Genomic DNA, 15,076 nt, shown 5'->3' on the forward strand with positions numbered 1-15,076 from the left:
CAAATATTTCAAATATTATATTTGATTTACTTGAACTCCAAAAACGTTTTAGTATTGAGTTAGAGTATTTCAATTTCATTATTTTTCTGTTCATTTCTTCAGCAACTTTTTTTTGGCTTAAATGGAAAAAAACTATAGGCAAAAGCACGAGGCAAGCGCTGGCGAATGAGCCGGTGGCGTTGTATTTGGTTTTCTATGCAACAGCAACAGCAACAGCCACAACAGAAACAGCAACAGCAAAAGCACAAGCAACAACATCACGAAACGGGGCTTACCACAAACAACAACAAATGCTATGCAAGATTTGTCATTCAAAGGCAGCAACAAAATGTTGGTAAATGTGTCATGAAGGCGTTTCATGTGGTTGTTGTTGTTGCTGCTGCTGCTGCTTGTGGCGCGCTCTGTTCCTGTTTACATTTGTTGCAATATAAGCAAAACATTAAACACATTTTTCAAGCCAGTTGCGTGTTTTTGTTGCTTCAATTCGTTCGATTGACATATATCCCAGTTGGCTGTTTATCTGTTATTGTTGTTGTAGTTGCTGTTGTGGTTGCTGCTGTTGTGGCTGCGGTTGTTGTCATCTGTGTATGTGTGTTGATCCCGTTGGACTTGTTGTCAGTTATGTTTTTATATTTTTTTATTTGTATTTATGCAGCACTTGCCACAACTGGCAACTTGGAAATTCTAATCAACGTCTTCAGCTCAATTCCTTCTCTTTATTTATTTATTTGATTCTTGCTTTTGATGATGCTGCAATAAATATTGTGGGAGTGCTCCAAAAATGTTCAGAATGATGGATGTGATTTAGTTGATGGCAAACAGATTAAAGCAATGTTGAAAAGATAGAAATAAACTTGTCATTTGTAGAGAGACAAACAGTTTGAAAAATACAAATATAAATAAATGAAATAAATGGTTGAAATGTAACTAAAAAAGTAATTTATAAAATGAAAAAAAAAAACACTTTGCATAATACAAATAGAAACGAATAAAAGAAAAGTAAAAAACAGTTTGTAAAATAAAAATACAAATGTAGTAAATGAAATAAAATATATTTTGTTTAAAGAGTACCTAAATAAATAATTTTATAAAGTATCAAAAAACAGTTTGCATAATGCAAATGGAAATTAATAAAAAATACATTCATCTTGTTAAATAATATGCTAATATATATTAAATTAATTAACTGTTTATTGTGTATAAATAGTATGAAATAACTACGTTGAAAAAGCTCATGGCATTATTTATGTTTACATTCATTTGCCATAAACTTCATAGTTATGCAATTACTTTACAATTAAACTGAACTAAGCTGAACCTGTTTAATCGTTAATTGCTGCTAAACACATTTGAACTTTTGCCCCAAACCAAATTCTAATGTACAAAGCAATTGTGAATGAACGACTTTCACGGGTTGCCGTTAAAACGGTTTAGTACTCAAATGTATAATTTTGAGTCAAGTACTTGGCAGGCCAAACACGTTCAGGTGACACACAAAAAAACAGACAGCAACAAAAACAGCGGCAATCTGAAACATGGCTAAAACGTAACAATTAAAAACGTTAAAAGCATTTTATATAATATTTTGCAAAACAAACAATTCACACGCTTTAAACCTTTATTTTGGTTTTGGGACCCCCAACCCGAAAAACACACCCTACTACATATATATGTATATATGGAGACGAAGTATGTAAGTAGGTATAATATATTATAGACTCATAATTGGCTTAGCCGCTATAAAGCGTCGCGATAAAGACGGCATGCAAATAGTGAGAGTGAAAAGAAATGTTTATTAGACAAGTTTAGACAGCTGACAGCCATTTCGAGATCACATAATGCGTCATAAACACCGCCACGAATAGTATAAAAAACCTACATACGAGTATATATAAAGAAATGGAAAAAAGGTAAATTGAAATTATTATCATTATGTAGCAGGCACATTAAACAATAACAACAACAACGAGAGCAAGCGCCACTGTGCCACAAAAAGTTGTACGAAAATTAGCTGCAAATTATGGCTGAGTGAATGTTGTGCCAAAATTATGTTAATTACATTTACAAATGCAGCCGCTGCATTTGTATCTGTGTAACTGTGTATCCATTTCGATGGCTGTGGGGCATGCAAATGAGCAGTTTGTGGCAAGCAGCGCGTGGTGCGCCTGGAGGATATGTTTTGGTTTGCCACGCATAAATTTTCTTCGGCCTGAGCGCGTCAAGCGACCATTTTGCCAAATGCTAAAAAGCAACCCCAGAAAGAATCACCACATCCTCAACCAGAGAGTGAGAGAGAGTTTGTTTACACAGTTGTAAACAAACTCAACGCTTCAGTTGGGCTTGTGACACAAGGACGACTTTGCCAATAGAAATAAATGCAAATTTTGGCAAAATTCATACGGCAGGATAATTGGGCGGCAATTAACAGTAAATTTCAGTTCAAAATTAAATGCTTAACATATATTTTGAATGTTTGGATTTACATGTTTAAAGCACATTGTGAAGAGCTAAAGCCTAACTTAAAATGAATTTATATTTATAATACATTTAATGTTCAGTTAAATAAAAACTTAGCAAGCAATTGACGTTTATTAATTTGAAGCTCAGTCAAATAAAAATTTGGCGAATGCGATTTTATTGAAGTTTGCTTTAAAATAAATACATAGTTATAATTAAATTTAAGCTCAGATAAATTAAAAACAAAGCAAATTGTTAATGTTTGTTAATAATTTAAATAAAGATTACCTGAAGTTGAAATAAATTTAAATCCTATTTTAATTTAATTTTAAGCTCAGCTTTAAGTAATTTAAATAAAATATTCTTCGAAATATATGTATATTTATAATTAATAAATTATAAGATAAGAAAGCGAGTAATCCCTTGAAAACAAACTAAATATTTTTGATTGTCAGGAATTATACATATTTATAATTTAAGCTCAAATAAATTAATAACTTAGTAGCGCCTTAAAGAACATATAAAAAGTTTACCTTAAAGTAAATGTATATTTTTTTTTAATTTAAGGCTTTGATTAATTTAAATTGCTGTATCATTTTTTAATTATTTTCACACTTAATGTACACATCTGAACCTCATTGAGCTTTTAATGGCATGGTTAAAGCCGCACTTTAAGCCTGCAATGTGAAGTACATAAGCCTGAAATGATGTATGTGATATTGCTATGCATTCACTTTGGCAGCATTGGCAATATCATTAACTATATCATCGATAAACTGTCATTTCCTTCGTATTTATTTATTTTGCGACATTTTTCTTTTGCTTTTTTATTGATATTGTTATTGCTGTTGTCGTTGTTGTTGCAGTGTCTGTTGCTCTTTTGCCTGTTTACTGCATATGTGTATGTGAATGTGTGCGAATACATTTCCTGGCTGCTGCAACAATGGCGTCAAATGTTTTATACCCGATAAGAAGTTTAATTTATGCGAAAACATGCTTTGACCCGACTACTCCGCCTCCCCCTCGAACAAGCTTCGACAGCAGCCCGAAGCGACAATCAGACAGACGGTCAGATAAACATATAGTACTCGGCATGTTGCTACCGATATATACATACATGCTTACGATATATATGCAGTCTGTTGCAGCTGACTAGGCTGACTGGGACACGCCCACAATTTCACACGCTCAACGCCCTGTTATTGACCTTCATTGGCGGCATGTGCAGCAGCAGTTTTTTCTTCACACTCGCCCAGAATGATGGCCATAAATTTTGGGTGCAAGAGTCGCTTCCGTTTTTGTGGTTTGTCGATGTGCGCTGCGCTGCGTTGTTTGTTATTGTTGTTCTCATTCTCGTACTTGCTGCTGCGATTTATTTATTTATTTAATTCCATGTTTTGTCTAGACACCGCAGCCTGACTGACATCATTTGTGTGTGTGAGGAGGTCCCCTATTTGATATTTACCCAGAGATAACTCTGTTTTTATGGTCCTCGCACTGTCTCGACACATCCCAAACGATTCCTGGACACATTTTATGCGATTTTCGTCTGGACAACCAGGCAAAATGGCAATGGTAAATGGCAAATGGTAAGTGGCAAATTGCAGGCTATCCAAACAGTTCGCGTTGCCTGAACAACGTGTCGCTGCATAAGCAGCTCGAGCAATTAAAAGCAAAGAAGCCAGACAGAAGAGCAGACAAAGAGATTGAGAGCAGCGAGGCGGCAAGTTCTGTGCCTCATTAATGCGACCAAAGTGTTAGAACGTTTGATGACAAATGAGTGTCGTTTAATTAAATATCAACTATTTCAAGTGTTAATAGTTTGTTTCACAGTCTGCCGCTGGCAACATGCTGCTAGCATGAGCTTAGCAACATTTTGCTGCTTAAAAGTATGCAATAGTTTTTACATATTATTGAAAATGTAAGGCGAAAGCGTAACAAGAATTTTTGATTCAAATAAGTCCAGTGAAGAATGCCATTGAAATTACTTAAATATATTAACTAATTTTAATATTGCTTACTTAAAAAATAAACAGTTAAACCCGATTCTCAGAAGCCGTCTAGCTGCTTGGCAACATTTTCAAAGCAGCACAAAAGTATGCAATTGTTTTTATATGCAACTTCAAATTGATTGCTTTAAGCGTTACTTTTCAAATGGCTTTTACAATGGATATATAATTATATTTATTATAGGAAATATGGTTAGACATATGAAACATATGAAAAAGTAATGTATTTCAAAAATAAATTGTTAACAATATGGCACTATGCACGGCCCGGCACCAGAAGTTGTTGGGCTTGGCTTTTACTGTAGCTTGCAACGTATTTAATTCCATATCGTATATGATGATGTTGATCAGATCATAGGGCTCGAGAGGATGCAGACGCATTGAGAAACACTTGCGGCGATCGCGACATCTTCCCTAGTTTCTTGTTATGCGTGCGTCCATTCTCATGTTGTTTGACCGACTTGATGTGATTCAGCGTAATGTTGCATACCCCACAATAATAGGTGGCATTGGGATCATTAAATTTGCGTATCTCGTGCTTGGCATACACGTAATTGCCGCTTGGATTAAGGGGCGACAGCAAACCATTTGGATGAATGCGATACATATGATTGCCATTGTATGGCTCCGCCAATGAAAACGGTCCCGGGGTACGTTCTCGTTTGCGATGACGCACTCCGGCCATGTGTATGGCCAGCTGAGGCTCCGAGGTGACAATGACATCGCAAACCTTGCACGCCAGCCACTTGTTATTGGTGCGCACCCAGTGTCCCGCCTTGTCGTAGTAGCCCTCACCGTTGGGCTTACTAATGTGGCGCTCCACGAGCCGATGCCGACGTCCGTCGAAATGCTGACGTGCATGTATCGCCGATGTCAGCTTCAGATCACAGAGATCGCAGTGCAAGACAACCGGGCCGGAGCTGCGCAAGTGTCGCAACATATCCTCTGATAAATTGTGACCCTTTGCGAAGCTACGGCGTATGAGCCAAGAGTCAACGCGACGCTGGTGCGACCTAGACATGTAATGATCCAGGGCGTTGCGCACTGTGCGCATTGCCGTGTGGCACAGATGGCAGCAGTCCCAGCGGAATAAGGATGAAAGCTCAGGTGGCATCTGTGTTGTCACCAAGGAATCTAAGAAGGAAGAAAAGTAAGGAAAAAAAGAGGGGAATTAGTTCATTCGTTAATTTCGGAGCAGCGAACTCTATCGAACTTTTTGTTTATTCGATTTTGCTCCCAATATCGTTTTATCGATAAACGAAGAACAGATACGATCGATAGTATCTGTTCTTCGTTTAGTCTCATGATTTCGCTTTAGTCTCATGATTTCGTCTCATGATTTCTAACTTTATTATTTTTTAAAGTCGATAATTACTGCTCATCATTCTTTGCTGTCATTTCTTACTAAGATTATTACTTTAATACATTTTTATGATGATTTTTAAAACGTATAATTCTTTAATAATTATTTGAAATCTAGCAAATAGGAGTAGAGAAAGTAATTAAATGAAAGAACCAACTAATTAGTTTAACTACTGAGCTAGAACGAAAAAAGAACCGAATTCAACAACTGAACATAAAAAAAAAAGGCTAAGAGGAACTTATTCAGTTCATTCGCTTTAGTGAATATGTAATTTTTGTTCGTTTGCTAACACTAGTAAAAATGTGGGAATGCAGGAAGATTTTTGTAAAGTTTATACAATTTAAATAAATTTCAATTTATCTAGTTAAGTGTGGTGAAATAAATAACCAAATCGATTTGTGGACTTACCAAAAATGCGCTTGTATTTTTGTTGATCGGTTAATGTATGATTCTGCTCCAGTTGCTGACGCTTCTCAAATGGGTGCCCAAGCTCAAGCACACGTGTCAATTGGCGACAGATGGAACGTATCTGATCGCCACTCATATGCTGCTGTTGCTGCTGAGGATCACAAGAGACCTTTCCATTATGTTCGCCTGGCTCAAGCACTAAATTAATGTTTCCAGCACTTGAAGAGTACAAACTCGGCGATGCATTCAACTGCTGAGGTGACACGAAGCCAAAGTTACAACCGGCCGATTGTGGTTGCGCTTGCGATTGCGGTTGTGGTTGAAAGATCAACCTGGTGGAACTATTCGGCCTTGGCTTAGAGGACTTGCGCGATGACGTCGGTTTGTAGCCATTCAGCTGCCTTGGCTGCAGCGGAGGTTGATCAATTCCTTTCGGCGGTTGCACATGGAGTTGTGTCGGCAACATATCGACCGGGACCATCAGCAATGGCTGTGCATACTGTAGCTGCTGCTGTTGCTCATCATAGTCATAGTTGTGCTTGGCCCAGAGCATGGTGAACTGCAGCGGACTCGCCTGCTGTTCGTGCAGCGTGGCCATGAAATGATCATGAGCTGTTTTGGTTGCTCCAATGGCATAGCCATTGTTCTGGAACGTAGAGACATTGTAATTGTTGCCATCGTCGTTGGCTTGATTGGACACCACATGCACGCTCTCCTGCACCATAACAAGCTGCGGCGGATCCTCCAGCGGATTGTTACCCGCCAGCGGAGAAGCATTTGGATCGAACTGATGATCATGGACGGGGCAAGGTAAATGCAATTTATTGCTTAACGCCTTGGCCTCATCGGTTTGCATTAGATGATCGTTTTCGGTGCTGCTGGGCGGCAAATTCACCTGATAGCGATAGACAGTGTTGGGCTCACCTTGAGCGCGCAGCTCCACAAGCACCGGCAGATGTCCGGTGAGAGTGCGTGGCTTGGGCAGAGCTGCGGCCAGTTTGCAGATGTTCTTGGCACACTGCAGAGCAATCCTCTCGTGCACGGGCGGCACACGTGGACTCAATTCGTATTTCCGTGCTAACATATTCGTATTGTTTAATGATAAATTTTTTGACGATTGTTATTTTTTATTTTTGTTCTTGGTTTTGCGGATCTCTGGACGACTTTTGAGAACACTTCACATAGAAAATAAAGAACTCGAGGACGTCGAATCACACACTTTTCAAGGGGCCGCGCGAATCGGTTCAACCGCTTAACATCTAACAATACATTTGAATTTGTTTGGAATTGGTGTTTAAAATTGTGTGAAAAGCTGTTTCACCAATCGAAAAATACATAATAAAACACGTCCACGCGATGTATATATCAGAGCTGTCTCTGATTCTCTTATTTCATTTGTATTGCATGACTTAACTTTTTATTTGTCTGCTGTCAAAAGCCTATGTTATCAAGATGCAACCTTACTTTCTTCCAGAGTTGATTTTGATAATTTCCCGTAAGATTTTTTTATCTACTTGGTCAAGAATTGCATTTAAAATTTTATATATTTTTAAATTTCAAATGTGAAATGCCAAATGAGCGTCTTTATTATTTAACAGAGCTAAAATTTGTAAATTCAATGAATCAATGAAAGTTTTACTAGGGTTGTCCAACTTTCTACAAATGCTATCCTTTTGAATATCTCTAGAATGAGATGGCAATAGAGCTGCTAGACGTATGAGTGTTGTCAAAAGAGATGACGTTGCAAGAAATCTGAAAGTGTAGACAATGTCGATGTGCTAGAGAGAGGATACTAATTTTTGGATTCTGAATAGGTTTGAATAAGACAAGATATCAAAAGTACCATTAAGCCTTTAACAAAACTTTAGGCATACTTATATTTAAAATATTAAGTATACGACATATTCCCTAACGGAAACATTCCCTTAACATTTAAGTGAGAATTTTTATGACTAATAATTAACAATTTTATAATAGTTTATTTCCCAAAGTATTCGAATATTGATTTTATTTATATTAAATTTATCTTAGTCTGTCAATTCGTGTTGTAGTCTAATACAAGTATAATTGAATAGATTGCTTGCTGTAAATTTACAGAACCTTTAACGGAATATTTAATGTGCCGACTGTCAGATATTTCACCTTAGATATCTGTGAATCACTTTACGCCCTTGGCTTATCCCGGCATTTATTCAGTTTGTGCTAAGGCTCCGTTTGCTTTTTTTTCATTACGGAGCAGCTGGCGCCATAATTTAGCATCATTTGAATTCGAAAGGCTTCTTCTGTGGCAGCTTCAAGGCCACCACCCGCTGCTTAGCTCAATTCCTGACGGCAAGTTCAGCATTTATAAATGTCAGTTGATGTCTCAGGGCTGCCAGGCAGAATTGTCCCAAGAGGCCTCTTTCGAGGGCTGAATAAACGGAAATACAGCGATGAGACAGAGCTTTAAATATTTCCGACAAACTGCTTTATAGAGTGTGTGGCAGGCAGACAAAGGCGAAGGAATGAGCGAGAGATACATGCAGAGACTACATATGTGACTTGCCTGGGGGCATTAAAATAATGTTTAGCGCGTGATTTTGTGCCAGGTTTTTGTGGCGCTTCTTTCGTTTCACATCTTCTGGCATCAATTGTCAGCGTTTAGCTGCCGGCCAGGTTTATCGAGGCACCGCGCCAAGCACACAGGTGCCACAAAGCGAGCCAGCCAGCGAGAGAGTAAGGGAGAATGTATGGGGATTGAAACGACGACTGCCAACATCAATAACACTAATGGGAAAAGGATAAAGATAAGCATTAAATAACACACGTACGCATGGCAGTTGAGGCTTATGGCAAGACCCGTGACGTTGATAGCCCGAATCGTAGCCGGAAAGCAGGAGTAGGAGCAGAAGCAGTCGCAGATGGAGAGATGGCGCTGAAGCCTACATATGTATGACGGCTGCTTGGTTGTAGTTGAAGTTCAACTGGCAGTTGGGGTATGCGTGCGTACGTGTATGTGTGTGTGTGTGCATGTCGAATTGTGTCGGCTTGCCAAATTGTTTGCCCCGCGGTCTTTCACAGTAGTGGGCGGATGGGCGTGGCAGCGCGTACGTGTCAGCTGTTAAGCGCGCTACGTTGCCACCATTCTCTCTCACTTCACAGTCAACTGCTTTGTTCGCACTGCGCACATTTTTCACATTTTGCACTTCCGTTTCCGCCATTGTCGTTGTCACAGCCCCAAGGGTTTGGTGGGAGCGGGACGGATGACGGGAGACGGAGGACTGGGGGTGCTGTCCCCAAATTGTGTCACACACGTGAGCAATTTAAAGTCAGAACATCAGCCATGACGTCGCGTTGCTCTTGTCTTGGTCCTTCACTTTTCGCGCCATTTCAATTGCAAACTTAATTTAAAACTGAGCCTTGCGGCATGTAAATATGCGTGCTGTATGCGTGTTTAATTTATGAAACGCCTGCTTCTCGCTTTCTCAAATATGCAAATCCTTATGTGCATTGATTTTTCTACCAAGAATTTCGTTTATAAAATCCAGCAGCCTTTAGCCGCTGCCGCTAAAGCAAAGTGTGTGCTTTGGGCAGAAAGCAAATTGTGCAAATTATACTTTAAGAAGCTACAGAAAATTCAATATGAGTTCTACGAAATTTTCAGCTATTAATATTATACTATAATTTTGTGCAGATAAAAAGATAGCGGATATCTCACTTGTCTGAAGCTATCTTACTAATATTTTCAATTTAATTAATTATATTATTTCAATTATTAAATTTTACTATCTTCTTATTGATTTTTTTTCATGCCACGATCAACTTTTCTTGTTCTGCTGCCACGTGGTGCATACATGCCAAATGTAAAACGCTTTTTAGCTATTTTGTCCTTTGTTTTTTTAGGAGGAATCCGAGAACAGAAATCTGCTTTCATAGACGATACAAACCAGCATCGAATTTATGGAATACTCGTATATTTATTATTATTAACCATATGTGTGTACAATGTAAGACCATAACCAGTTTATTAAAAATATATTAAGCATTTACAAAAATAAAAATCAAAACCCGACACCATAAAATTTTTTAGTTTTTAGTAGAACTACTTTCCATATTGGTAATATGATCCAGAGGGACTCGTAAACTGGTTCAAAGGAACAACATACTTATTTGCATGGCAATTGTTAAGGACACGACCATAAACGAGGCGATTCACATTCCGTGAGATCATGTAGTCATAATGGCTGAAACCTCGCTGGAGAATGTACGCATTGTCGATACAGTTCGGTATTCTTTGTCTCAGCAGTTGAACGTCCTGTTTGCCAGCGAGCCAATCGTCCTCGGAATAATGCAATGCCACCTTACATGAAACTCTAGTCAGATTGTAGGCGGGTGCTTGGTAGGTGACTTGATTATGAAGGGCCGCCTTGTTAAAGCGAGTGAATTGTTGGGAATTCATCATGTATGCATAATGATAGACCTGAACACTTGAGGCGCCCTGACCGGTGTGTCCTACAACCACGTTGGTCATGTTCTAAAACAGAGAATGAATGATAAGCTATTGCACAGTACAGTTGTAGATAAGTCAACTCAGCACTCACCGGGTTGAACTCTGTCCAGCCAAAGCCGCACAGTACAAACTCAAAGACCTTGCAGATGTCGCTGCCCGAATCTGCTGCGCAGATGTGGTTACGGAACTGTTGTATCAAAGTGTTGTCCTTCTGGATCTCCAGACCACCCATCAAATTGAGTAGTACCTAACAAAAAGAAGAAAATAAGTAGTAATAAAACGTTTAAATAATAAGTAACCTTAATCAACTTACGCCATATTTGCCCTTGAAGAGACTCAAAAACTTAAGCACGGGACTCTTGGTGTTCTGCACGTAAACCGTTGGCGACAACGCCTGCATGAGAGCAATTTTATCATTATAGTGCGGCAACTCACTGCACAGCACAAAGAACGCTGTGCTGCCCTGCGAATGTCCAATGTATTGGATCTTTGGCTGCGACGTCGTTGAGATGATCATATCAATTGCCGCTGGCAAATCGTAAACGCCAATTTCATGGAACGAGAAGTCCCAATACTCTGACGGCTTAATGTTGACATTCTTGTGATCCCTCGAGTAAATATTGCCACGTGTATTCAGCATCCAGACGTCATAGCCTTGCTGGTACAGTTTGTAGGCTAAACCTTGTGATGGGCCCATTTCCACCCAAATCGCCGAACTGGACATAAGGCCATGGACTAGCAGGATCGGTGGAGCACCCACGCGAGGTATCCGATGCAAGCACAATATATAACTGTCGTGTGTGGTTACATAATGCGTTTCTGCTGGATATCCATATTTCGAGATCATCGTTATCTAGCAGAAGATCGCATAACAACACTTGTAGTTCTATACTGAATTTCTTATTGCCAGAATGTAACTTACCGTTGTCAACGTGGCATCTTCTACAATGTCAACCGGTGTGAGCTCACGTTCATGAATTTCGATGGCGTTCGGTGGGACAGGGGGGTTGACGGGAGGATCGACTACACTGGGAGGAACGACATCGGTGGGGGGATAGATGACGGTTGGAATGATGGGAGGAGGAACGACGACGGGAGGAGGAACGAAGGGAGGAGGAAAGACGACGGGAGGAGGAACGACGACGGGAGGAGGAACGACGGGAGGAGGAACGACGACGGGAGGAGGAACGAAGGGAGGAGGAACGATGACGGGAGGAGGAATGACGACGGGAGGAGGAACGACGACGGGAGGAGGCTCGACGGCGGGAGGAGGCTCGACGACGGGAGGAGGCTCGACGGCGGGAGGAGGCTCGACGGCGGGAGGAGGCTCGACGGCGGGAGGAGGATCGACGACGGGAGGAGGCTCGACGACGGGAGGAGGATTGACGATGATCTTTTCAGCAGGAGGGTATAGCAGTTGAATACAGTGCGTAATACTGATGCCAAATCCACAAACATTTGTGTAATCAATAGGAAGTTGAACATCTGGATAAACTGGAGGTTGTGGAGGCGGTAAAACACTTATTGGTGGATCGGGCTCACTAGGAGGTATTGGAATTGGTGTTGGCTGAATTGTTGGAGGAATAAATATTGGATTAATTGGTTGAACTGGATGGCTTGGATGGCTGATAATTGTAAAAAAATGCCCCTAAAAAAAAAACAACAACAACAAAAACAGAAAAAAACTGTTAATTAACTGTATGATGCAACAATAAATAGTATCATTCACCTATAATATTCGGTATAGTGATATGACATTGCGTGCTGACAGTATCCACTTGCAATTGATATCTTAAGATTGTTCTCTTGATGAGCTCCTGCTGTTTTAACACTGAACGCTTTTGGCTTTGACAACGTAACGATAGCCCTTGGGCCTCTAAACCGACAGCGTAGAGCGCCAAAAGCGCTAGATGGAGTAAGAAGTCCATTACGATCTCCTGATTACTACTGGCCTGAAACGAACCTGTGCTGTCCTATATATAGTGGTGATTTCGTAACGCATAACCAGCCATATCCAAATGCGATAATTGCATTCTCAAATCCATTAACAATGCATTATCCACGAATGCAAAATTATATAAATTCACCGGGATCTTCTTAGAACCTACATATATTTTTTTAATCCAATTTGAAAAGTCGGCTTCTATTGCTCTAAATATTATTTTTAATTTCATTCGTTGCACTTTAAATAAAAGTGTGTCAGCAATTTGAGATCAACAACACAACTTGTTAGTCGTTTTGCAGATGTTCTGGTCTTCAGAGCATAATTTGAGGAATAAATTAAGATTATTTTAAACAAATATAAATAAAAGCTGTTTTGTTTTGAGTTGACATTTTTGCCACTTTTATTATTTGTTGTTCTTAATTACTACATTATTTTTTTTGTTCTAAGACAGACATATTGTTTTATGTTTTTTAGTTAATTGATTTTTGTGCATTGGGTTTGTTTTACAGTTCCAACAAACATGAGCACGCAATCAAAAGATGTTTGGAAGATGACTCAGCCAGAAAAAGAGCAAGAATTCAAACGGCGTTATAACCTTTTTGATGCCCATAAAATCAAACATTGATACTGACATCTGTCGTGATACGTTTCTGCAGAAATTGTTCAAGGAAGTGGATCTGCCCGACTATGAAAAGTTTCCATCTGAATTGAGCTCGGATTCGACGTCAACACCAGAAATGATATACACGTGGCCATCGAGATATTCGGCTAGCATGACTCTGAGCGGCATCTTAAATCATCAATCAACATCACAATTCCGAAGTGTCTCATCGCGACATCTGCTGCATCCTCGACCAACACTGTATGGCTCATCGCTGTTGTTGAGCATCGTGTCGGGCAGCACACGTCTCTATGAGGAGCTGTTGGAATCGCTGAAGCGATCCTCGTTATATTTCATGTTCTCGCGGGCCATCAATCGGTTTCGCATCATGGGAAGAATCTCAGTGGATTGGGGTCAAATTGATTTGCATAGTTTGCCATATGATTTATTTGGCTGGTCATTGGATGGATATTTCAAGCGTTGCGCTCTCCCCGACTCTGTGTATTTAGATGTACTTCAAATGAATTATAGCGAGGAAATGCTGAATTGGGTTAAACTTAGTGTTGACATCAATGAGATTGTACGCTACTATAAGTTCTTCTACACACAAATATTTCTCGACCGGGGCTATCAGAGAATGATGTCTGCCATTTGGGATCAACAACAATTGATCAATTTTGGAATAGAATTAGACAAAACACTGACGTCGACAAAGAAGGCATTCGAGAGTGTCATCGAAAATTCGCGTAAAATCTCTAATGCCTGGTGGGATCGGCACAGGGCAAAAGTGATCAAGGATTGCAAGAAGCGACACACAGAAATTCAATTGCGAATACCTATTGAATGGCGTTATGTGAGAGACTATTTTGCTGCCCTGACGAAGATGCAGATCCAAAAGGACCGCCAGCCAATTGAGGCGCTTCTCAAGCAGCGCAAAGATCTCGAAGAGGAAATGCAAAACAATCAAAATACAACAACACAAGTAGCGTTTGTTTATGCAATGATCATCGAGGTTAATGAAACGTGATCACTGTGTCATTGAATATACTGCTAAATTTTCAACTTATTTCCGCAGAATTATGGGGCTCGTTTAAACATTTTCAATACTAAGCTCGCCAATGATTCCGCTGAGTGGGACAACCAGAATGTTATTATGCGCATTCAAGTAAATAAAGTTAAGGACGAGCAAAGGATGAGGGAAGAGCAAATTGAGTTTATGCAAAGACGTGTCAAAGAAGTTCAGGAACTGCTTAGTGCTCAAAGAGAGACATTACTTGACACTCTTGTAAGATAGTCATTCAAGTAGGATTTCATTTAGCTTAGCTAAGTTTTATTTGCAGATTGTGCCAAAGGTTGAGAATCCAAAGCGACGTGCGAAGAAAGTTCAAGGTAATCGAAGACTTCAAAGCTTCAAAAGGAGAGGTTTAAAGTCAACAAGCATTAGATCATCGTCTAACTAATGTAAATTTGATTATAAACATCTTTATGGAGCTTTAAAGTTCAGCAGTAATTTTGACTAAGCAATTTTAATACTGATTATATTTTCTATTAATTGTCTGTTGCGGCCACTGCGTTAATGAAGTTTTCTGAATATTAACGTTTGTACTTTTTCCTCAAGCTTTTGCATTTAAGAGCTTGAACTTTAATATACTTTACCAAAGCTTGCAAGTGCTTTCAATACAAAGAGCTGTTGAGGCCCCCATAGTATTTCTCCATTATTTGCACTTCTTAATTGTTAAAGTGCAGTCTGTGCATTGCGCTGTTATCTTTGGTAAGTTTATATATATTATATTTTTTTTATTCC

The 15,076-nt window shown here is 39.5% G+C and overlaps 3 protein-coding genes across 3 annotated transcripts; 1 reads left to right on the top strand and 2 right to left on the bottom strand.

The window, feature by feature from the left end:
• Positions 1-4,616: 4,616 nt before the first annotated feature.
• On the bottom strand, positions 4,617-7,611 carry LOC132798313 (uncharacterized). Its single transcript, XM_060810126.1, has 2 exons — positions 6,238-7,611; positions 4,617-5,600 (listed from the first exon to the last, which is right to left on the bottom strand). Exons 1-2 carry the CDS (start codon positions 7,319-7,321, stop codon positions 4,819-4,821), a joined length of 1,866 nt encoding a protein of 621 aa, XP_060666109.1. The 5' UTR covers positions 7,322-7,611; the 3' UTR covers positions 4,617-4,818.
• Positions 7,612-10,217: 2,606 nt separating this feature from the next.
• LOC132786529 (lipase 1-like) lies at positions 10,218-12,654 on the bottom strand. The gene is made up of 5 exons (XM_060793080.1): positions 12,613-12,654; positions 11,649-12,374; positions 11,040-11,579; positions 10,818-10,973; positions 10,218-10,750 (listed from the first exon to the last, which is right to left on the bottom strand). The coding sequence occupies exons 1-5, from the start codon at positions 12,652-12,654 to the stop codon at positions 10,319-10,321; spliced, it is 1,896 nt and encodes a 631-aa protein (XP_060649063.1). The 3' UTR covers positions 10,218-10,318.
• A 422-nt stretch (positions 12,655-13,076) lies between these two features.
• On the top strand, positions 13,077-14,869 carry LOC132794990 (uncharacterized). Its single transcript, XM_060805369.1, has 3 exons — positions 13,077-14,284; positions 14,348-14,557; positions 14,613-14,869. Exons 1-3 carry the CDS (start codon positions 13,274-13,276, stop codon positions 14,730-14,732), a joined length of 1,341 nt encoding a protein of 446 aa, XP_060661352.1. The 5' UTR covers positions 13,077-13,273; the 3' UTR covers positions 14,733-14,869.
• Positions 14,870-15,076: the final 207 nt, after the last annotated feature.

This window comes from Drosophila nasuta, chromosome 2L, assembly GCF_023558535.2.
Source record: "Drosophila nasuta strain 15112-1781.00 chromosome 2L, ASM2355853v1, whole genome shotgun sequence".
Taxonomy (NCBI): domain Eukaryota; kingdom Metazoa; phylum Arthropoda; class Insecta; order Diptera; family Drosophilidae; genus Drosophila; species Drosophila nasuta.

Coding starts and splice junctions, on each gene's coding strand:
- LOC132798313 (XM_060810126.1), bottom strand. CDS start 7,321: ATGTTAGCACGGAAATACGAATTGAGTCCACGTGTGCCGCCCGTGCAC. Junction 5,601..6,237: donor AAAATACAAGCGCATTTTTG/GTAAGTCCACAA, acceptor CTTCCTTCTTAG/ATTCCTTGGTGACAACACAG.
- LOC132794990 (XM_060805369.1), top strand. CDS start 13,274: ATGCCCATAAAATCAAACATTGATACTGACATCTGTCGTGATACGTTT. Junction 14,285..14,347: donor TTTATGCAATGATCATCGAG/GTTAATGAAACG, acceptor TTATTTCCGCAG/AATTATGGGGCTCGTTTAAA. Junction 14,558..14,612: donor AGACATTACTTGACACTCTT/GTAAGATAGTCA, acceptor TTTTATTTGCAG/ATTGTGCCAAAGGTTGAGAA.
- LOC132786529 (XM_060793080.1), bottom strand. CDS start 12,654: ATGGACTTCTTACTCCATCTAGCGCTTTTGGCGCTCTACGCT. Junction 12,375..12,612: donor CGCTTTTGGCGCTCTACGCT/GTCGGTTTAGAG, acceptor TTTTTTTTTTAG/GGGCATTTTTTTACAATTAT. Junction 10,751..10,817: donor GCTGGACAGAGTTCAACCCG/GTGAGTGCTGAG, acceptor TCTCTGTTTTAG/AACATGACCAACGTGGTTGT.